The following is a 22,791-nucleotide window of genomic DNA, read 5'->3' on the forward strand; positions in this document are numbered from 1 at the left end:
CCCCCATTGGACAGCTGAATGTAACAACACACTAATCGTGTCACTTTGTCCCCTGCTTCAGTGCCTCTAACATCTATCTAATTCATCTCATTGGTAAACAGCAAATACAGGCTGTAGATGAAGGAATATGAGGATATTTATTTGATGTGATGGAGGAAAAGATATGAGGGTAGTTGAACAGTGTTCTATGGATGGATGAGTGCTTTGAGTGTTTGATGATAAGTGATGGCTGGTCAAATGGAGGTATGGCTGCACAGTGTCTGAAAGATTTGTTGGAAGTCTAATCTAAAAACAGGGCCAGGTGTGATTTTTTTTCACAAGTCCCTAACCTCACTATCTATCCCTCTATCCCGCTTTCAAACCCTATTACCATCGCTCAAGCCCTCCATCAAGCCTTCCTTTAGAGAACAGAGATACCCTGCCTATTCTAGCCACGCAGCTATTCATTTACCTCTGCTTTGCAATACCTCCAGTCATTCATCCCTCCAAGGCTGTTTAAGCCTGCATCATCTCCTGTCCTTTCCTCTCTTTCGCTCTCTCTCTCTTTCTCTCGCTCTCTTTCTTTCTTTCACTCTCGCTCTCTCTTTCTCTTTCTCTCGCTCTCTCTTTCCCTCTCTCTCTCTGCTGTGTGACAACCATTGGGCTTTCATCTCTCCTTCTCTCTCTCTACTCTGACAAACGTATTTGCATGAAGATGAGGGCTCTCATGTTTGACATTGTATGTTTGGGAAATGGAGGCTGCGAGTGAATCGAGCTCTCCCATTGCATTAATGAGTTATCCATTATTATTATTATACCTCCTGCTCCACATTCTGTGGACTATTTTACATTCAGGCCCCTACTATTAACCCTTTGGATTTTATGTGGACTATTTTACATATTGCTCAATGAAGTTGGAATACCCCTGAATTCAGTTCTAGTATGTTTCAATAAGACAAGCAACTTGGTATTCTCATTTGTTTCTGCACAGTAGGATTGAGAGCACTTTCATTTAGTATGGCGAGATATGATGCAGTGAATTTTATGTTGACAGATTATCTGCTGGCTTGCAACAGATATTGGCACATAAATCTAAATTGTCCCTCATGGTGAATGCGGTTCTAATGATGATCCTATTGACTAAGATCTCAGATTCAGACACTCTTGGTCTTTAGTATGTGATCAAAACCGAATTGTCCTTGTCTAAAGAGTATTAAGCAAAAACATAGAAACATTTATTATGGATCATTGTGTTCTTATTTTATGCCTATTTAGTCTATTTATAGACACATTTTAAGTGTTTATGTTGTATATTTAATAAATCCTTGTTTTGGGGAAAACTACAATCCCACTGGGCACAGATGTCAATTCAACATCTATTCCACGTTGGTTCAACGTTATTTAGTTGAAATGACGTGGAAATAACATTGTTAAACCAGTGTGTTAGTTTCTTCTTGAAGTAAATAAGCATACATAACTAAATTACCCTGTATGCCTGAGGCTAGCTGCTGGATGGAAAGGACTGATTAAAGGCAGGACATTGTTATATCTCAGTAATTATGCCAAAATATTTATCCTCATTAATCTTTTAACACATCAACTCTATCAGCATCTGAACCTCCACAATTACTACCCGGGCCAGCCCTAGGCACAAGTGACATAGGGGGATGGCTAGGGCTCCCGGCTGCTAGGTGGCCCCCGACTGTTGAGCGTTAGAATAGTAGAATACGGCCTACCGAGTGGCGCAGCGTTCTAAGGCACTGCATCACTACAGATCTGGGTTCGATCCCGGACTGTGTCACAGCCGGCCGCAACCAGGAGACCCATGAAGTGGTGTACAATTGCCACAGAGTTGTCCGGGTTGGGGGAGGGTTTGGCCAGCCAGGATGTCCTTGTCCCATCTTGCTCTAGAAACTCCTTGTGGAAGGCCGGGTGCATGCACACTGATTCGTATCACCAGTTGTATGGTGATTCGTTCGACACATTGGTGGGGCTGGCTTCCGGGTTAAGTGAGCAGTGTGGCTTGGCAGGGTCATGTTTCGGAGGACGCATGGCAGTGAGTGGTGGGACAAGACTAACTACCAAATGGGGAGAAATAGGGGTAAAAAAAGAATAATAGAATTCACAAGGTGCAATAAAAAAAATGGTTGTTCATCAGCAGTTCCTCTTGTTATGTCAGTCACTCAATTAGCTCATGTCAGCTATTTTTTGATTGGTAAGGTAGTCTACCCAACTATCTAAACTTGTAGTAATCATGGCACGAAGGGCATGTGCCCAGGGGCACTGACCTCCAGGGGACCCCCTTTGATTTTCTTAGTTACTCACACTCAGATATCATATTAACATGGCATAAGTAATGGAGAAATTTAGCTTTAAAATGGCAAAAATGTCTCTCCACTCCATGACAAAATGTGTAGAATTGCAGGAAATTAACTTGAAAACATAAATTTTTTCTCTCTGCTGTCAAGAGGGGGGCCACTAAAATGTTTTGCCCACGAGTTGGTGGGCTAGTGCCAACCCTGATTACTACAGCCTTCTCTACTCTTTTCCATTCCCCATACATGGCCACACATCAGTGTGGAAATTCTGAATAGTTTTATGGCCTTGCTCTATAGCCTATACAGTGAGGTGGGTGTTTGAAAGCGAGGGCTTAAAAATGAACAATTGCGAGCAGTCAGCAGGGGAAGTGAAAGGTCAGCAGAATGGCAGTAGCAGATTGGTCCACGGGGTGAGAGGGTCTCAGGAGAAATCAAACCACCGCACTTTAATTAAACAGGTGGAGCTCATTCTCACATTTAGATAATACCCTCTCCGGCTCTCACCGGGCCTGTCACCTTTAGTTCATGTCTTTATTTCTCCCTCTCTTTACAAAGGGTACTGGGCCCTTTCTCTCTCTCTGTGAAACTTTCTCTTCTGCACTTGGTCTGTAGGAGTAGGACGTCTCTAACTAAATCTCTTCCCTTTGCTGTGCGTGCCATGTCTGTTGTGTAGGAGTCTGAGTGTGTAGCTAACTCTTTCTCCTGTTGTGTAGGAGCAGATCCCAGAGGGGCCCTCCTCTCTGGGGGCCATGATCCTGGAGCCCAAGGAGCCCCCGGTGGAGCATCCATTGCCTGCAGATGATGACCTGGACACACCCACCTCCAACACCTCCGTGGTCACCTCCACCAATGGCAGTTCCACTACAGAGACACAATACTCAGAGCCAGAGGTCTTTATCCCCTATATAATGCCTAATATAATGACTTAATTTATGACCCATATCCTTTATATAACGCTTACTCCAACAACTTAATTTATCACCCATATCCCCTATATAATGCTTACTTTAATTTCTTCATTTATCACCCATATCCCCTATATAATGCTTACTTTAATTTCTTCATTTATCACCCATATCCTTTATATAACGCTTCAATTACTTAATTTATCACCCATATCCCCTATATAATGCTTGCTTTAATTACCTTATTTAGCAATCAGCCGTCATCTCCCCCAGGATCATGCTGTAATCATTCTCTGCTCCACTGTAATCTGAAGCATGGATTACTCCTTCATCATATCTCCTATAAAACTCCCTCTCTCTGTGCATTAAGATTTCTCCCAGAACAATGGGAAACAATAATAAACCATTTCCTGTTGGACTGTGTTTTTCATCTGCAGCCCTGGCGAGCCATGATTTTAATCTGAGCCACCCGCTAGAGACTAATTGCAATTCAACAGAATGTACATTTAATGGCCATATCTTTTTGAACTGAAGGCTGGTGTGTGCCAGGATGACAGAATTTTTCTTGGGGAAGTAGCAGCCAACAGAGAAAGACCCAAAGCTTATCCTAGTGTAGAGAATGGCTAGTGGTTACTATTTCCACATTCATACACTACATGACCAAAAGTATGTGGACACCTGCTTGTCGAACATCTCATTCCAAAATCATGGGCATTAATATGGAGTTGGTCACCCCTTTGCCGCTATAACAGCCTCCACTCTTATGTGAAGGCTTTCCACTAGGTGTTGGAACATTGCTGCAAGGACTTGCTACTATTCAGCCACAAGAACATTAGTGAGGTTGGCCACTGATGTTGGGCGATTAGGCCTGGCTCGCAGTCTGCATTCCAACTCCTCCCAAAGGTGTTTGATGGGGTTGAAGTCATGGCTCTGTGCAGGCCAGTCAAGTTCTTCCACACTGTTCCCGACTAAATATTTCTGTATGGACCTCACTATGTGCACGGGGCATTGTCATGCTGAAACAGGAAAGGGCCTTCCCCAAACTGTTGCCACAAAGTTGGAAGCATAGAATCGTCTTGAATGTCATTGAATGCTGTAGCATTAGGATTTCCCTTCACTGGAACTAAGGGGCCGAGCCCGAAACATGAAAAACAGCTTCAGACCATTATTCCTCCTACACCAAACTTTACAGTTGGCACTATACATTGGGGCAGGTAGCGTTCTCCTGGTGTCTGCCAAGCCCAGATTTGTCCGTCGGACTGCCAGACGGTGAAGCGTGATCCATCACTCCAGAGAATGTGTTTCCACTGCTCCAGAGTCTAATGGCGGCGAGCTTTACACCCCTCCAGCCGACGCTTGGCATTGCGCATGGTGATCTTAGGCTTGTGTGCGGCTGCTCGGCCATGGAAACCCATTTCATGAAGCTCCCGATGAACAGTTCTTGTGCTGACGTTGCTTCCAGAGGGAGTTTGGAACTGGTAGTGAGTGTTGCAACCGAGCTACGCGCTTCAGCACTCGGCGGTCCAGTTCTGTGAGCTTGTGTGGACTACCACTTCGCGGCTGAGCCGTTGTTGCTCCTAGAAGTTTACGCTTCACAATGACAACACTTACAGTTGACCGGGATAGCTCTAGCAGGGCAGAAATGTTAAAAACGGACTTGTTGGAAAAGTGGCATCCTATGATGGTGCTATGTTGAAAGTCACTGAGCTCTTCAGTACGGGCCATTCTACTGCTAGTGTTTGTCTATGGAGATTGCATGGCTGTGTGCTCGATTTTATACACCTGTCAGCAACGGGTGTGGCTGAAGTAGCCAAATCCACTAATTTGAAGCAATGTCCATATACTTTTGGCCATGTGGTGTACTATACATCTGAGTCAGACTATTTGAGTCATCTGACTTCATACATATTTACATCATATTTGTAGTGGTGCAAGAAAAATACACTCATTATGTGTTGACCTTATTCTATCAAACAGATCATTTACATTTTCTGCAGTTTACTGTAGTTCTCAACAGTACTAGCTGGACCTCAGCTTGTTTCATCACGGTCCAATCTAAACTCTAGGGAAATACAATTTCACTGGCAGTCAAACAGAATTCTTTATTTACTGGCCCACCTCAAAGCCAGAAATCTGCTGGAATAAAAATGATGGATCATTCCTGTGAGACAAGAGCTGGTGGGGGATTTTTGTTTTGTTTAATGGAGAGTTAAATGTTTATCAAACTGTGCCATTTTGTGTTCTCTGCTGGTGGGAAAATAATTATAGTAGTAGTTTTGTTGGTAGATGTACTAGTGGTATCGTAATAGTGATAAACATAGTTTAAGGCACTAAGCACTGGTTGAGAATGTATTCTCATTGGTTGGACTGGAGATGGGATTATTAGATCCTATATTGAGACTGAGTCTGACAGATGTACTGAGATGAACTGTTTAACTTCCTCTCTACAGGACCCCAAGGCTGTTGAACTGGGGAATGACCAGGCAGACACTCCGGGCACTCCAGACACCACCGCCCTTCAGCTTCCCCCAGCCCTGCAGCCTCCCTCGGTTCCCCAGATCCCCTTGGTTTCAGACGACCCATCTCTGAAGCCCAGTCCTCTAACCAACAGCCAACACTCCTCTGAGTCCCTCACAACCCCTATCACAACCACTGTTACCACCAACACTCTCCCTCCTCCCTACAACAACACCAACAGTGAGCCCCAGACAGAGAAGCCTGAAGGGCAGAACAGCGCCTACACCCTCCCTGACCCTCCCTTTCCTGGCCTGGGTGGTAGCATGTGTGCTGGGTATGGCAGCCTGTCTCGTGGTGGTGTCCACCAGAGCTCCCTCCACACCTACTGGCCCTCCAGGAACTACCAGCCCCAGCTTGGGGGTCACTACACCCTGCCCCTCCCCAGGGACATCTACAGCCAGGTGGGCCTGACCAACCAAACCGAGAGGGAAGGACCAGGGGATGACACCCTGGGTGGAATTCACCAGCTCAGACCCATCACTACCATGGAGCTCCTGAGGGAACCTTCCAGAACCAGGTTAGGATATGGGCTAGCTAGTTAGGCACAAGCATGACAGCAGAACTCCATAGCAGCAGATCCAAGCTAATAAGACTGGTGAGTTACTTAAACTCAGAGGATGGACAATAGTAAAAGGACATTACATTTTTACCACACAAATATCAATACCCTCTCTGTAAATGAGTTTACCCTTAACAAAAGCTAATGCTTTCTTCAAGACAGGGCATTGATTTTCGCTGTGTGTATGTAGTCATTCGGAAAATGAGGGCATATTCTGTGTAATGTTTGCTACTGACAAATAGAAGAGGAGTCATGTACTCTATCATTATCTGCATAAATGCTGTTTTCAGTGAAGAGAGAACTCTTCATCATACATACTGACCCTCTCAATCTGATTCAATTGCTTGTATGTAGTTTATGAACACATTTCCAAAAGCAGAGACTAGAGAATCATACCATACAACTCAACACATTATTTCAGCTCAATATGGATTAGAACCTGTCAATGTCCATATTGCATTCCATAGCAGTGTGCCCCAGTAGGAGCTGCTAGCTGCAGCAGTCCCTGTAGTGTCAACATGGTGAGTAGGGCGAGACAGATGACCAGCGGTTTAGGAGCATGTGGTATCAATCAGGGGAAGCTGCCTGCCACCAGTCGATAAATAAGGTTTCACCTGTATTACTGACTGACAGCAGCACTTTCCTCAGCTCATAAGCTGTGAATGAGCTGTTTACAGAGGCTACTGGACACCCTCTCTCCTCCCTCTACCTCTGTCTCTCTTTCCATATCTTTTGCTCTCTCTCTTTCTCTCCATATACCAGGAACTCAGGATGTGAAGATAAAATATCTGTTTGCACAACTGTTCAGAGAAAATACCTGAGCAAATAACAGTGATTGTTCAACAAATAAAATCAAATTGTTTTCTGTGCTTTCTGTCTGTCTCTCTCTACATATAGGCCTCTCTCTTTCCCTTGTCTCAGCCCCCCCTCCCCACTTAACCCCTCCATCCCTTTATATTTTTTCAGAGGTGGATACGAGGAGGCTCTCATGTCCCAGGTGGATGGGGATCCCATCTCCTTCTTCCAGGCCATGTCCAGGGCCCAGATGCTACAGTTCCCCCACAAGCGCAGTAGCATGGTCAGCCTGGACAGCATCCGTAAGGACCCCCGCTGGAGGGACCCCAACCTGAGTGAGGTCATCACCATGCTCAGCCACCCCATGGACCCGGTCAAGTCCAACGCCGCCGCCTACTTGCAGCACCTGTGCTACGAGAACGACCGCATAAAGCAGGACGTCAGGCAGCTAAAGGGGGTTCCAGTACTGGTGGGCCTCCTGGACCACCCTAAAGCCGAGGTTCACCGCAAGGCCTGTGGAGCCCTGAGGAACATCTCCTACGGGAAAGACCACCACAACAAGGTGGCCATCAAGAACTGTGACGGCATCCCGGCCCTGGTCAGACTGCTGAGGAAGTCCAGTAACATGGAGGTCACAGAGTTGGTCACAGGTACAGTGAGCCTATGACAGAATTCCTGTACAAACATCTCTGCAATGGTCATGAGTCACCCTGATTATTACCCAAACACCTCACTTGACTAACAGTAACTTACATATCCATATTATTTTACGTATAGGAACCCTGTGGAATCTGTCCTCCCATGAGCCTCTGAAGATGATGGTCATCAATCACGGGCTCCAGACGCTGACTGATGAGGTCATCATCCCCCACTCTGGCTGGAGGAGAGACCTCACTGAGCACTCAAGACCCCAGGAGACAGAGTGGACAACCGTGTTCAAGAACACCTCAGGGTGTCTCAGGTACAATATAGCAGCTACATAGATGACAAGGTCATGGAACCTTACACAAGAGTAATTGAGGGTTTATTGCTCCATTAATAGGACATTTCTAAATTGAACGTAATGGTAAATTAGTTACTGACAGCTTGCTAATAGTGACGCTATGCTAACTAATAGTGACGCTATGCTAACTTAATCCGCTCCACTAATAGACCTGTGTTGTCCCAGGAATGTGAGCTCAGATGGGGCAGAGGCCCGCCAGAGGCTGAGGGAGTGTGAGGGGCTGGTGGACGCTCTCCTCCATGCCCTACAGTCAGCGGTTGCCAACAAGGAGACAGACAATAAGGTGACCGCAGACATGGTTGAGCACATGTAAATTCCAACTAAAACACTATGGTGGGAGTGCGAATCAGTAAGGTAAACTCACCCCATTCCGTACAAATGTGCGCTACCGCAACATTCAAACGAGGCTACAAAGAAAACTAATGGGACTGTAGCAACTGTGTTGACTTCCAAATCGGGGGTGTGAACTATGTTTCTATTCAAGCGTTGATCGACATGGTAATGGCTCTATAGTATTGGAGAAAAGTTTTAAAAAACGGACCCTCCGTTACATCGTGACGTGTCATGTTGTAACGTACAGCACGCATAAAGCAACTATTTCTGTCTTACAATCTCTCTCCACCAGGTGTAGCACTTCTATCATCCTTTAAAAACAAGAAATGGACAGTGACGGGTGTAAGGGGGGGATACCTAGTCATTTTTTTCGTCATCATTGCATGCCATCATTCTCAAAGCCGCTGTTTACTTCTAAGATCACTTTAGCGCCGCCCTAAAAACCTGATTCAAATTCGACTCAAACCTTCAAATAGGTATGTAATGACACATTATATAAACTCTTTATAGTGTTCTATTTACATTTTAGAGGCGATAAGGTGATAAGTTGGACAGATCGAGTGAAAAAAAGAAATTTTCCCACACGACATCTCTCCTTCTCACTATCACGCGTTAGTTTCACTTTCCCACCCGACAATTTTTTAAAATACCCTACGGGGCTCATTGCCTGCTTGAATTATGCAGAAACGGGCAGTGTTAAGGTCATGTAATTAATTCTGTTGGAAAGGGGAGAAATTGTGCTTTACAATAGTATTGACATTACAGTTGATCTGGAAGTATTACGTTTTTGGGGCGCTAAAATAAGGGCAATTGTACGGACCAAGGCGAGTTTACGTTACATTAACCAAAAGTATTCTGGATCACATGTGTGAATCAGATCCTACCTATATTCTATGCATCTTCTGTCTTTGATAAACATCTGTGTTGTTTGTGCTCCTCTCTCTCAGTCAGTAGAGAACTGCGTCTGTATCCTGAGAAACCTCTCCTACCACGTCCACAAAGAGGTGCCAGGAGCAGAGCGATTTCAGGAACCCGTAGCTAATCAGGTGCCACGGTCAGGATCAGGAGGGAAGAAGAAGAATGAGGCAGACTGTTTTGGAGGGAAAAAGCCCAAGGGTCAGTTAACATTTTTTTTTTCAATGACTTTGGCAAATTTTTCAGATGTAAGTGGTATATTAAATAAACTCTGAGTACAAAACTCTTAACTGATAACACTTAATTCCCCTATCTTATGTTCAGAATCTTTGATTGTGCATTCATTGGGGTTTAGTCATTCATGCAATATCAAAGTTCTGTGAAATACCATGAGCACATTTTGTTTAGTCACCAATACATCAGATAATGTTAGGCTCAACAGTCGGTCATTTTAACTACATTTTAATATTTTAACATTTATAAAAACTTCAAAGTGTTTTATATCCAATGGTACCAGTTATATGCATATCCTGGCTTCTGTGCCTGAGTAACAGGCAGTTTACCTTGGGAATGTCAGTCAGACAGGAATTGAAGAAAAATAGACCCTAGCCTGAAATTATGAGTGGGAAAGGGACCAAATTATTAGGGTGAGGCACATGGGATACTAACATCTTACTACACAACATAGTATTACTTTCTTAGCTATACTATACATATCTCCCTGGCAAATTACATAATTTACGCAGCAGCATACAATATATTTTGGGACTCTTGTTGTGCTGTGCTCACTTGAACAGGAATGTGGCATGGCTGTCCTTCTTGTGGCAAGAGTTTGTCATCAAACTTTGCCATCAAAGTCTAGCATTCTCTGGATTTCAAGACAACTGGAAACAAAAACAAAAAACAAGGTCTAATCATAATGTCGGTGATCTTCAGGTTGGAGCTCTAGAAAGAGGCCAGAGTTCCCGATTTAGATGTCTGATTTGGATGACCATTCAAAACGTATTTCCCTGTCAGAGCTTGTTTTTCTCTTGAGTTCCCAGTAATCTCAGTGAAGTCTGAGATTTCCTAGTTCCGAGTTTCCAGTTATTTTGAATGCGGCAGAAGTCATGCTGTATTGACAGCATGGCCAATGTATTCAACCTTTTCTGGCCCATGGTGTTGCATGTGAATCTTTATGCTTTTAAGCCTGGAAAAGAGACCCTTAAACCCAGACTTGGACCACACACCTTCTCCAATGAATAGCAGGCTAGTGATTGCTTTGCAACGCTTGCAGTTAGCCACTGATTCCTTCCAAACCACTCATTGTTGAATTTGCGATTTCCAACTTGTAGTGTAATGTTTATGTCCAATGGCCGATGAGCACCGATACAGCTGATGTCTGAAGTTTACATACACTTAGGTTGGAGTCATTAAAACTCGTTTTTCAACCACTCCACAAATTTATTGTTGACAAACTATAGTTTTGGCAAGTCTGTTAGGGCATCTACTTTGTGCATAACACAAGTATTTTTTCCAACAATTGCTAACAGACAGATTATTTCACTGTATCACAATTCTAGTGGGTCAGAAGTTTACATACACTAAGTTGACTGTGCCTTTAAACAGCTTGGAAAATTCCATAAAATTATGTAATGGCTTTAGAAGCTTCTGATAAGCTAATTTACATCACTTGAGTCAATTGGAGGTATACCTGTGGATGGAGGTAAACTCAGTGCCTCTTTGCTTGACATCATGGGAAAATCCAAAGAAATCAGACAAGACCTCAGAAAAAATATTGTAGACCTCCACAAGTCTGGTTTATCCTTGGGAGCAATCTTCAAACGCCTGAAGATACAATGTTCATCTGTATAAATAATAGTACGCAAGTATAAACAACACGGGACCACGCAGCCGTCATACCGCTCAGGAAGGAGACGCGTTCTGTCTCCTAGAGATGAACGTACTTTCGTGTGAAAAGTGCAAATCAATCCAAGAACAACAGCAAAGGACCTTGTGAAGATGCTGGAGGAAACAGGTACAAAAGTATCTATGTCCACAGTAAAAGGAGTCCTATATCGTCATAACCTGAAAGGCCGCTCAGCAAGGAAGAAGCTACTGCTCCAAAACTGAAATAAAAAAGCCAGACTACGGTTTGTGACTGTACATGGGGACAAAGATCGTACTTTTTGGAGAAATGTCCTCTGGTCTGATGAAATAAAAATAGAACTGTTTGGCCATAATGACCATTGTTATGTTTGGTTGAAAAAGGGGGAGGCCATGAAGCACAGAGGATGGCAGCATCATGATGTGGGGGTGCTTTGCTGCAGGAGGGACTGGTGCACTTCACAAAATAGATGGCAACATGAGGGAGGAAAATTATGTGAATATATTGAAGCAACATCTCAAGACATCAGTCAGGAAGTTAGAGCTTGGTCGCAAATTGGTCTTCCAAATGGACAATGACCCCAGGCATACTTCCAAAGTCGTGGCAAAATGGCTTAAGGACAACAAAGTCAAGGTATTGGATTGGCCATCACAAAGCCCTGACCTCAATCCCATAGAAAATGTGTGGGCAGAACTGAAAAAGCGTGTGCGAGCAAGGAGGAATACAAACCTGACTCTACACCAGCTCTGTCAGGAGGAATGGGCCAAAATTCACCCAACTTATTGTGGGAAGCTTGTGGAAGGCTACCGAAACGTTTGACCCAAGTTAAACAATTTAAAGGAAATGCTCCCAAATACTAATTGAGTGTATGTAAACTTCTGACCCACTGGGAATGTGATGAAAGAAATAAAAGCTAAAATATATCATTCTCTCTACTATTATTATGACATTTCACATTCTTAAAATAAAGTGGTTATCCTAACTGACCTAAAACAGGGAATTGTTACTCTGATTATTTATTTATTTATTTCACCTTTATTTAACCAGGTAGGCAAGTTGAGAACAAGTTCTCATTTACAATTGCGACCTGGCCAATATATAGCAAAGCAGGTCGACACATACAACAACACAGAGTCACACATGGAGTAAAACAAACATACAGTCAATAATACAGTAGAAAAATAAGTCTATATACAATGTGAGCAAGTGAGGTGAGAAGCGAGGTAAAGGCAAAAAAAGGCCATGGTGGCGAAGTAAATACAAAATAGCAAGTAAAACACTGGAATGGTTGATTTGCAGTGGAAGAATGTGCAAAGTAGAGATAGAAATAATGGGGTGCGAAAGAGCAAAATAATTAAATAAATACAGTAAGGAAAGAGGTAGTTGTTTGGGCTAAATTATAGATGGGCTATGTACAGGTGCAGTCATCTGTGAGCTGCTCTGACAGCTGGTGCTTAAAGCTAGTGAGGGAGATGTGTTTCCAGTTTCAGAGATTTTTGTAGTTCGTTCCAGTCATTGGCAGCAGAGAACTGGAAAGAGAGGCGGCCAAAGGAATAATTGGTTTTGGGGGTGACCAGAGAGATATACCTGCTGACTTATAGATGACCTAGAGCCAGTGGGTTTGGCGACGAGTATGAAGCGAGGGTCAGCCAACGAGAGCGTACAGGTCGCAGTGGTGGGTAGTATATGGGGCTTTGGTGACAAAACGGATGGCACTGTAATAGACTGCATCCAATTTATTGAGTAGGGTATTGGAGGCTATTTTGTAAATGACATCACCGAAGTCGAGGATTGGTAGGATGATAAGTTTTACAAGGGTATGTTTGGCAGCATGAGTGAAAGATGCTTTGTTGCGAAATAGGAAGCCAATTCTAGATTTAACTTTGAATTGGAGATGTTTGATGTGAGTCTGGAAGGAGAGTTTACAGTCTAACCAGACACCTAGGTATATTAAATGTCAGGAAGTGTGAAAAATTGAGTTTAAATGTATTTGGCTAAGGTGTATGTAAACTTCCGACTTCAACTGTACTTTTTATCTATAATTTCTCTTCATATGACAAGGACTGAAAAGGATTTGCCTCTAGACTGTTGACTTGATTCATGATGATGACTGCTTGTCTAGCTTGTTAGCTAAGATTTTGAAAGTATGATGTTGACATGATCAGTCCAATCAAAGTTTCAGTAATATAATATAACGTGATTTGATGCCATTTTATCTGTGACCAATGACCTTGAGCCTTCTTGGATGGGCACTTCTAACTCTGTGGCAGCACCCAAGGGGCTTGAATTTTCGAGCTCTCCTTGTAGACTTTGCAGTGACGTAGTGTCCTCATGAGTAACAGAACACTGAGCCAATCACTAGAGAACTTTACCAATGGCTACACTCTGTATTTTCCGCTGGCTGCCCCACCACCACAGAAAGCACTGAGCTAGGCTGAAATACATGCATTTTGGAGCTGCCTTAGTCAAGAAAGCAAAAAAGAGACCATGTTTGTATGTGGCTTTATTAACTCAAAGATATTTTTTTTTACATTGTTTGCAAACTGATTTGTGACACATTAATGTGTGTCACATATCATAAAAAACAGGTGGGGATGAACAGGTAGGGCTCAGAGCCCCACCTGCCCTGAATGACAGTTCACCACTGTTCAAAATCACCTTTTCTATGTGACTTGTCAACTGATACAGTATTTACTGTCTCTCTGCTTACAGTGTATCAATGAAATCAGATAATGAATGGAAAACAGCATATTGTTATACATACAACCCAGGTATTTCAGCAGTGCATTGTACACTACAATATAATTCCAAATGGTAGCACATGAGTGACTCTTTCCATTTTGTCCTATTGAAGCACACTGGCTGATCAAGAATGATCATGCAGTAATTAAGGCCACATCCAGTTCATTGTATTGTTAACAAACGACAAGAAAATCATATACAAAGTTAAGTGAATATTGCATTTTGAAAAGCAGATAGATTAAATATGTATCCAAATGAAAAGGTGCAGCGAACAAGTGCCTTTGTGAATTTGTTTGTTGTACTCGGTCAATTGAAAATGTGCTTAGAGTTTCTAAAAATGAGCCATTTTGATGATCTGTTAAGATTTTTGTGCTTAGAGTTGTGAAATGTACCACATACTTTGGCAAGCATGTAATAGGTGTAGAATTGGGTGATTTCTGGTGTGTCGTTTGTATTGCTGTAATGCTATATTTGCCATTTGAAAATGTCTTCCTTATTTGTCTTTTGATTTGTTTCCTTCCATCACCATTCACAAGAGGAGTGGTTCAATCAAAGTAAGTCTGTCTAAATAAATGAATTATATTTGACAATCAAAAAATGTAGTTTAATTCCAAAACGCTATATATGTATATATTTTCAAAAATGTTGGTAAAATAAATTATGAAAGAGATTGGTGTGTTTTCTCACTATCTAACTATGGCTACACTCGCATTAACATCTGCTAACCATGTGTATGTGACAAATAAAAATTAGATTTGGCATGGTATTGTTCAATGACAGACATGTATTTGTTTAAAATCTATTACTTGGTTTCATTTCAGAGAGACAAATAATACTATATATCTGCCTCACTCTCAGAGAAATAAGTTGTATTTCTAGGTTTTACACAGTTAAATAATAAATAACTACATTTTTAATGAAGAAATTTACAAATTATATATTTATCAAGCAAGTGTAGACCTTACAGTGAAATGCTTACTTACAAGGACTTAACCAACAATGTAGTTTTCAGAAGAAATACCAAAACAATAAGAAATAAAAGTACAAATAATTAAAGAGCAAATAGGGGCAATGCAAATAGACTGGGTAGCCATTTGATTAGATGTTCAAGAGTCTTATGGCTTGGGGGTAGAAGCTGTTTAGAAGCCTCTTGGACCTAGATTTGGCGCTCCGGTACCACTTGCCTTGTGGTAGCAGAGAGAACAGTCTATGACTAGGGTGGCAGGAGTCTTTGACAATTTTTAGGGCCTTCCTCTGACACAGACTGGTATAGAGGTCCTGGATGGCAGTAAGCTTCGCCCCAGTGATGTACTGTGCCTTACGCACTACCCTCTGTAGTGACGTGCGATCAGCAGTTGCCCTTCCAGGCAGTGATGCAACCCGTCAGGATGCTCTCGATGGTGCAGCTGTAGAATGTTTTGAGGATCTGAGGACCCATGCCAAATAATTTCAGTCTCCTGGGGGGGAAATAGGTTTTGTTGTGCCCTCTTCACGACTGTCTTGGTGTGCTTGGACCATGTTAGTTTGTTGGTGATGTAGACGCCAAGGAACTTGAAGCTCTCAACCTGCTCCACTACAGCCACGTCGATGAGAATGGGGGCATGCTCGGCCCTCCATTTCCTGTAGTCCAAAATAATTTCCTTTGTCTTGATCACATTGAGGGAGAGGTTGTTATCCTTGCACCACATGGTCAGGTCTCTGACCTCCTCCCTATAGGCTGTCTCGTCGTTGTCAGTGATCAGGCCATCGGCAAACTTAATGATGGTGTTGGAGTTGCTCCCTATAGGCTGTCTCGTCATTGTCGGTGATCAGGCCATCGGCAAACTTAATGATGGTGTTGGAGTTGTGCCTGGCCGTGCAGTCATGAGTGAACAGGGAGTACAGGAGGGGACTGAGCACGCACCCCTGAGGGGCCCCTGTGTTGAGGATCAGCGTGGCTGATGTGTTGTTACCTACCCTTACCACCTAGGGGCGACCTATCAGGAAGTCCAGGATCCAGTTGCAGAGGGACCTGTTTAGTCTCAGGGTCCTTAGCTCAGTGATGAGCTTTGAGGGCACAACTCCAACACCATCATTAAGTTTGCTGATGACACAACAGTGGTCTGATCACCGACAATGACGAGACAGCCTATAGGGAGGTCAGAGACATGACCGTGTGGTGACATCAATATAATAATTTGTTAAAAAAAATGTCAATACAGTAACATGAAGCTCTTATCGACTGACTCTTTAGTCCAGGGGTTCCCAAACTGTTTCACTCAGGCCCCCCTTCCACCGTTGGGGAACATCCCTTGCCCACCCTGCACGCCACATCTATTTCTATGGGCACAAGCACTGTTCATGACATAAACTGTTCAGGTTTGAAGCATATTTGAAGCAATTTTGCACTTTGTCATGGAGTGCAGAAGATATTTTGCAGTTTTAAAGCTAATGTTCTTGCAATTCTATGCATTTTGCCATTTCTAATGTGTATTCATGTGATGTTTGAGTGACTCAAAAAATACGACATGATTCAGGGATTCTGGATTCCCACAGATTGAGAACCACAGTTCTAGTTCATTATGGATGCTTTGCCTGTTTGATGGTTAGTCAGAAAGCGTAGCAGGATTTCGTATAAGTGTCCAATTAGTGTCCCACTCCTTGAAAGCGGCAGCTCTAGCCTTTAGCTCAGTGCGGATGTTGCCTGTAATCCATGGCCTCTTGTTGGGATATGTACGTACTGTCACTGTGGGGCCGACGTTGTCGATGCACTTATTAATGAAGCTGGTGACAGATGTGGGAAACTCCTCAATGCCATTGGATGAATCGTTGAATGTATTCCATATTCCATAGAGCAGGGTTCCCCAACTGGCAGCAATTTTATTTGTCCCCCCAAAGTTTTCAGAGCAAAAAAAAAAATGATTTAATTGTTGGACCTAAAATATTGTAAAAACTCTAGCATATCAGCTCTGAGTGATTTTCATTTAGGAAATCTGTATTACCACATATGTGCAACTATGGGGCTTCTTGTGATTAATGTGCAGTCTACAAATTATTTGTAATTATATTCTGGCCCCCTGACCTTCCGTTCAAGAAAAAAAAATCAGCCCGCAGCTGAATTTAGTTGATGATCCCAGCCATAGAGTTATGTTCAGATTTGCCAAATGGAGGGCGAGGGAGAGCTTTGTATGCATCTCTGTGTGTGGAGTAAAGATGATCTACAGTTTTTTTTTGCCTCTAGCTGCACAGTGACATACGGGTAGAAATGAGGTACAACGGATTTCAGTTTTCAAAAACAACATTTTCATTCACATCTAAAATCAATGACTAAAAAAATCAGAAAACAGTAATATTTTACACACGCATGAAGGTACTCATAAGCAATCAATTCTGATGAAAAAAAACACAAATGTAAAAAATTGGTGCATATAGCGTTTTGGAAATAAATTCTTCAAATACATAATAATGTTCAGTCAACTATGATACTCCAGGACCTCTTCTCTGTGGTTGCTTGCCCTGTTGTCTACCTCAAGTCTTGAGCTTCAATGGAAGACCTTGGTATTTCTGACTCATTATCATCGTCATGTCTTTATACACTTCCCATGTTTTGATATTTCCTATTTACTGTGTGTCATACCTTGAGATTTCAATTGTGCTTTTTGCTAACCACGGTGTGTGTGTTTGTGTGTGTCTGTGTGTGCGTGCCTGCGTGTGTGTATTTTGTCTAGGCTGGAGAAACGGACCAGGTGACAAAAAATATGGTACACTGGATTTACCCAAACGCACACAACCAACGAAAGGTAAATATGTAGCATCTTTAGTGATCTGTGGATCTGCATTCCAAAGACCTACAGTGTGGAAAGCCTTAACCTTGGCATGAGGCAACTATAAAATGTATTGTGCATGATGTAGAATAGTTCCCAATGTGTTATAATGTCAAGAAGTGACTGGATTGTATGGGAACCAATCAGACACAAAAGTAGACCGTCTGAATGCTTTGATAGAACCACATGGTCCATACAAATGCTGTATGTCAGTTACTGTATGAGTACAATACAATATGGAATAGCTTGATGTGGTTTCTGTGGTTGCAGTACCTTCAGAAAGTATTCATACCCAAATCAAATCAAATTTGATTTGTCACATACACATGGTTAGCAGATGTTAATGCCAGTGTAGCGAAATGCTTGTGCTTTTAGTTCCGACCATGCAGTAATATCTAACCTAACAATTTCACAACAACTACCTTATACACACAGGTGTAAAGGAATGAATAAGAATATGTACATAAAAATATATAAATGAGTGATGACCGAACGACATAGGCAAAATGCAGGTATAGAGTACAGTATATACATATGAGGTGAGTAATGTAGGGTATGTAAACATTATATAAAGTGGCATTGTTTAAAGTGGCTAGTGATACATTTATTACATACATTTTTCCATTATTAAAGCGGCTAGAGTTGAGTCAGTATGTTGGCAGCAGCCACTCAATGTTAGTGATGGCTGTTTAACAGTCTGATGGCCTTGAGACAGAAGCTGTTTTTCAGTCTCTCGGTCCCCGCTTTGATGGACCTCGATTGTGCATCTGTAAAAGTTTGTGAGTGGTTTTGGTGACAAGCCAAATTTCTTCAGCCTCCTAAGGTTGAAGAGGCGCTGCTGCTCCTTCTTCACCACGCTGTCTGTGTGGGTGGACCATTTCAGTTTGTCCGTGATGTGTAAGCCGAGGAACTTAAAACTTTACACCCTCTCCACTATTGTCCCGTCGATGTGGATAGGGGGCTGCTCCCTCTGCTGTTTCCTGAAGTCCATGATCATCTCCTTTGTTTTGTTGACATCGAGTATGAGGTTACTTTCCTGACAGCACACTCTGAGGGCCCTCACCTCCTCCCTGTAGGCCGTCTCGTCGTTGTTGGTAATCAAGCCTACCACTGTAGTGTCATCTGCAAACTTGATGATTGAGTTGGAGGCATGCATGGCCACGCAGTCCTGGGTGAACAGGGAGTTCAGGAGAGGGCTGAGAACGCACCGTTGTGGGGCCCCAGTGTTGAGGATCAGCGGGGTGGAGATGTTGTTACCTACCCTCACCACCTGGGGGAGGCCCGTCAGGTAGTCCAGTACCAAGTTGCACAGGGCGGGGTCGAGAACCAGGGTCTCGAGCTTAATGACGAGTTTGGAGGGTACTATGGTGTTAAATGCTGAGCTGCAGTTGATGAACAGTATTATTACATAGATATTCCTCTTGTCCAGATGGGTTAGGGAAGTGTGCAGTGTGATGCGATTGCGTCGTCTGTGGACCTATTGGGGTAGTAAGCAAATTGGAGTGGGTCTAGGGTGTCAGGTAGGGTGGAGGTGATATGGTCCTTGACTAGTCTCTCAAAGCACTTCATGATGACGGAAGTGAGTGCTACGGGTCGGTAGTCGTTTAGCTCAGTTACCTTAGCTTTCTTGGGAGCAGGAACAATGGTGGCCCTCTTGAAGCATGTGGGAACAGCAGACTGGGATAAGGATTAATTGAATATGTCCGTAAACACACCAGCCAGCTGGTCTCCGCATGCTCTGAGGACGCGGCTGGGGATGCCGTCTGGGCCTGCAGCCTTGCGAGGGTTAACCTGTCTACGATACTGGTTCCCAATTGGGAATCAACCCTCCCACGTTCACCTGAAACGGTGGCGCATGGAACGCAAAAATATTCTTAAAAATATTTAACCTCCACACATTAACAAGTCCAATAGCTCAAATGAAAGATAAACACCTTGTTCATCTAGCCAGCAAGTCAGATTTCTAAAATGTTTTACGGCGAAAACATAGCACATATATATGTAAAACCACCACCAGACACAGCTCATTTGAATAGCCAAAACATGCAATCAACAAACGCAGGATTAAAAAATAAATCGCTCACTAACCTTTTGAAAAATCTTCATCAGATGACAGTAATATGACATGTTACACAGTACATATTTTTTTTTTCAATAATATGCCATTTATATCCATAAATGTCCATTTACAGTGAGTTCACGTTCAGAAATTACTCAAAAATGCCCGCAGGAAATCTATGTAGCGCGGCAAGATAACGTAAATAGACATCATAAACTTTGACTAAATATACATGTTCTACATATAGTTAGAAAGATACACTGCTTCTTTATGCAACCGCTGTGTTAGATTTATTTTTAACGTTACAGAAATCGCACACTATTCCATATGCTGAGACAGCGCTCAGTTCCAAGCTACATTTCTACGTAATGTTGGAGTCAACAGAAACACAGATTTAAGCATAAATATTCCCTTACCTTCGATGGTCTTCGTTCAGAATGTTCTGGAAGGCTTCATACTTACCCAATACATCGTTTGGTTTCAAGTCTTGCGTCTTTGTATTAGCTACTGCTAATAACATCAGCTGAAATGCACCCAAAACGTCCTCTGGTCCGGTAAAGTTGCGCATCAAAACTTCAAAATTACATATTATATGTCGACTAAACAGGTCAAACTAAGTGCAGAAGCAAGCTTTATGATGTTTTAGACACGCAAAACAAACTTCAATTCAATCGGCCATCGTCTGCCCTTCTCCTGAGTGCTGGAACAAAGGAATGGCTGGGACCAATTCGCGCCCATACGCACAGCCTATTCTCTCGTGGCACGCACTAATTTCAGGGTCAATTCTCGCGGGATTTGAACGATTCAAAGCTCTACTGAAAGAGGACATCTAGCGGAAGAGATAGAAAGTGTCCCCAGAATCATAACTGGTTGGGAAGGGTGGGGGCCATGACGTCAAAGTTGCTCCAACTTTCATGGCCACAAAAACTAGTTTGGAAGAATGCCTGCCCTGTGAGTTCTGCTATACTTACAGACATAATTCCAACGGTTTTAGAATCTTTAGAGTGTTTTCTATCCAATAATAATTTTTATTTGCATATATTAGCAATTTTTGACAGATTTTTTTTCCAGTTTACTAGGGGTACCCAATCTCTCCAAAGGGGGCGTATGTCTGCCATATCCTTAACAGGTTTTAACACGTTTAAATGTTTTACTCACGTTGGCTGCAGTGAAGGAGAGCCCGCAGGTTTTGGTTGCGGGCCGTGTCAGTGGCACTATATTGTCCTCAAAGCGAGCAAAGAAGTTGTTTAGTTTGTCTGGGAGCAAGACATCGTGGTCCGCGACAGCAAGACATTGTGGTCCGCGACGGGGCTGGTTTTTCTTTTGTAGTCAGTGATTGACTGTAGACATTGCCACATACATGTCTCTATACTGACGCTTAGCTTGTTTGATTGCCTTGCGGAGGGAATAGCTACACTGTTGGTATTCGGTCATGTTTCCGGTCACCTTGCCCTGATTAAAAGCAGTGGTTTGCGCTTTCAGTTTTGCGCGAATGATGCCATCAATCCACGTTTCTGGTTGAGGAATGTTTTAATAGACGCTGTGGGTACAACATCACCGATGCACTTGCTAATAAACTCGCTCACCGAATCAGTGTATTCATCAATGTTGTTGTTGGAAGCTATGAGGAACATAATCCAGTCCAAGTGATCGAAGCGATCTTGAAGCGTGGAATCCAATTGGTCGGACCAGCTTTGAACAGACCTGAGCGCAGGTGCTTTCTGTTTTAGTTTCTGTCTATAGGCTGGGAGCAACAAAATGGAGTCGTGGTCAGCTGTTGTATTACAATTCAAAATGGATTAAATTGTTGTTGTTTTTCCCCTCACCCCTCAACACACAGTACTCCATAATGACAAAGTGAAAACATGTTTTTAGAAATGTTTGCAAATGTATTTATTTACATAAGTATTCACACCCCAGAGACAATATATGTTGGAATCACCTTTGGCAGCGATTACCAATGTAAGTCTTTCTGGGTAAATCTAAGAGCTTTGCATACCTGGATTAAACAATATTTGCACATTCTATTTAAAAGTCTTCAAGCTCTGTCAAGTTGGTTATTGATCATTGCTAGACAGCCATTTCCAAGTCTTTCCATAGATTTTCAAGCTGATTTTAAGTAAAAACTGTAACTACGCCACGCGGTAACATTCAAAGTAATCTTGGTAAGCAACTCCAGTGGCCTTGTGTTTTAGGTTATTGTCCTGCTGAAAGGTGAATTTATCTCCCAGTGTCTGTTGGAAAGCAGACTGAACCAGCTTTTCCTCTAGAATTCTGCCTGTGCATAGCCCTATTCCATTTATTTGTATCCTAAAAAACTCCCTAGTTCTTGCCGATGACAAGCATACCCATAACATGATGCAACCACTACTTGAAAATATGTAGAGTGGTACTGTAATGTATTGTGTTTGCCACATTTATTGCAGTTTTACAGTATTGTATTGTCTTATTGCAAACAGGATTCATTTTGGGAATGTTTTTATTCTGTACAGGCTTCCTTCTTTTCACTCTACCATTTGGGTTAGTATTGTGGAGTAACTACAATGTTGTTGATCCATTGACAGTTTTCTCCTATCACAGTCATTAAACTGTGACTGTTTTAAAAAAAGTGACCATTGGCCTCATGGTGAAATCTCTGAGCAGTTTCCTTCCTCTCAGGCAATTGAGTTAGGAAGGATGCCTGTATCTTTGTAGTGACTGGGTGTATTGATACACCATCCAAAGTGTAATTAATAACTTTGCATTGTTCAATGTCTGCTTTTTTTTTACCCATCTACCAATAGGTGCCCTTCTTTGCGAGGCATTGGAAAACCTCCCTGGTCTTTGTGGTTGAATCTGATTTTGAAATTCACAGATAATTGTATGTGTGGGGTACAGAGATGAGGTAGTTATTCAAAAGTAATGTTAAACACTATTATTGCACACAGAGTGAGTCCATGCAACTTATGTGTTAAGCACATTTTTACTCCTGAACTTATTTAGGATTGCCATAACAA

The 22,791-nt window shown here is 42.6% G+C and overlaps 1 protein-coding gene across 3 annotated transcripts in view; it reads left to right on the forward strand.

Annotated features, from left to right (window-relative positions):
- The window catches only part of LOC110537150 (armadillo repeat protein deleted in velo-cardio-facial syndrome homolog), a 30,993-nt gene that overhangs the window by 2,663 nt on the left and 5,539 nt on the right, over positions 1–22,791 (forward strand). For 2 of the 3 annotated variants that reach the window (XM_036937146.1, XM_036937147.1), the window contains exons 2-9: positions 3,011–3,187; positions 5,653–6,236; positions 7,245–7,723; positions 7,851–8,034; positions 8,242–8,359; positions 9,357–9,525; positions 14,470–14,487; positions 17,641–17,712. In XM_036937146.1, the coding sequence (XP_036793041.1) occupies positions 3,011–3,187; positions 5,653–6,236; positions 7,245–7,723; positions 7,851–8,034; positions 8,242–8,359; positions 9,357–9,525; positions 14,470–14,487; positions 17,641–17,712 (1,801 nt within the window). The remainder of the gene's footprint in view (positions 1–3,010; positions 3,188–5,652; positions 6,237–7,244; positions 7,724–7,850; positions 8,035–8,241; positions 8,360–9,356; positions 9,526–14,469; positions 14,488–17,640; positions 17,713–22,791) is intronic. The other variant, XM_036937148.1, reaches the window with a different exon arrangement.

Source organism: Oncorhynchus mykiss, chromosome 12, assembly GCF_013265735.2.
Source record: "Oncorhynchus mykiss isolate Arlee chromosome 12, USDA_OmykA_1.1, whole genome shotgun sequence".
In the NCBI taxonomy this organism is placed as follows: Eukaryota; Metazoa; Chordata; class Actinopteri; order Salmoniformes; family Salmonidae; genus Oncorhynchus; species Oncorhynchus mykiss.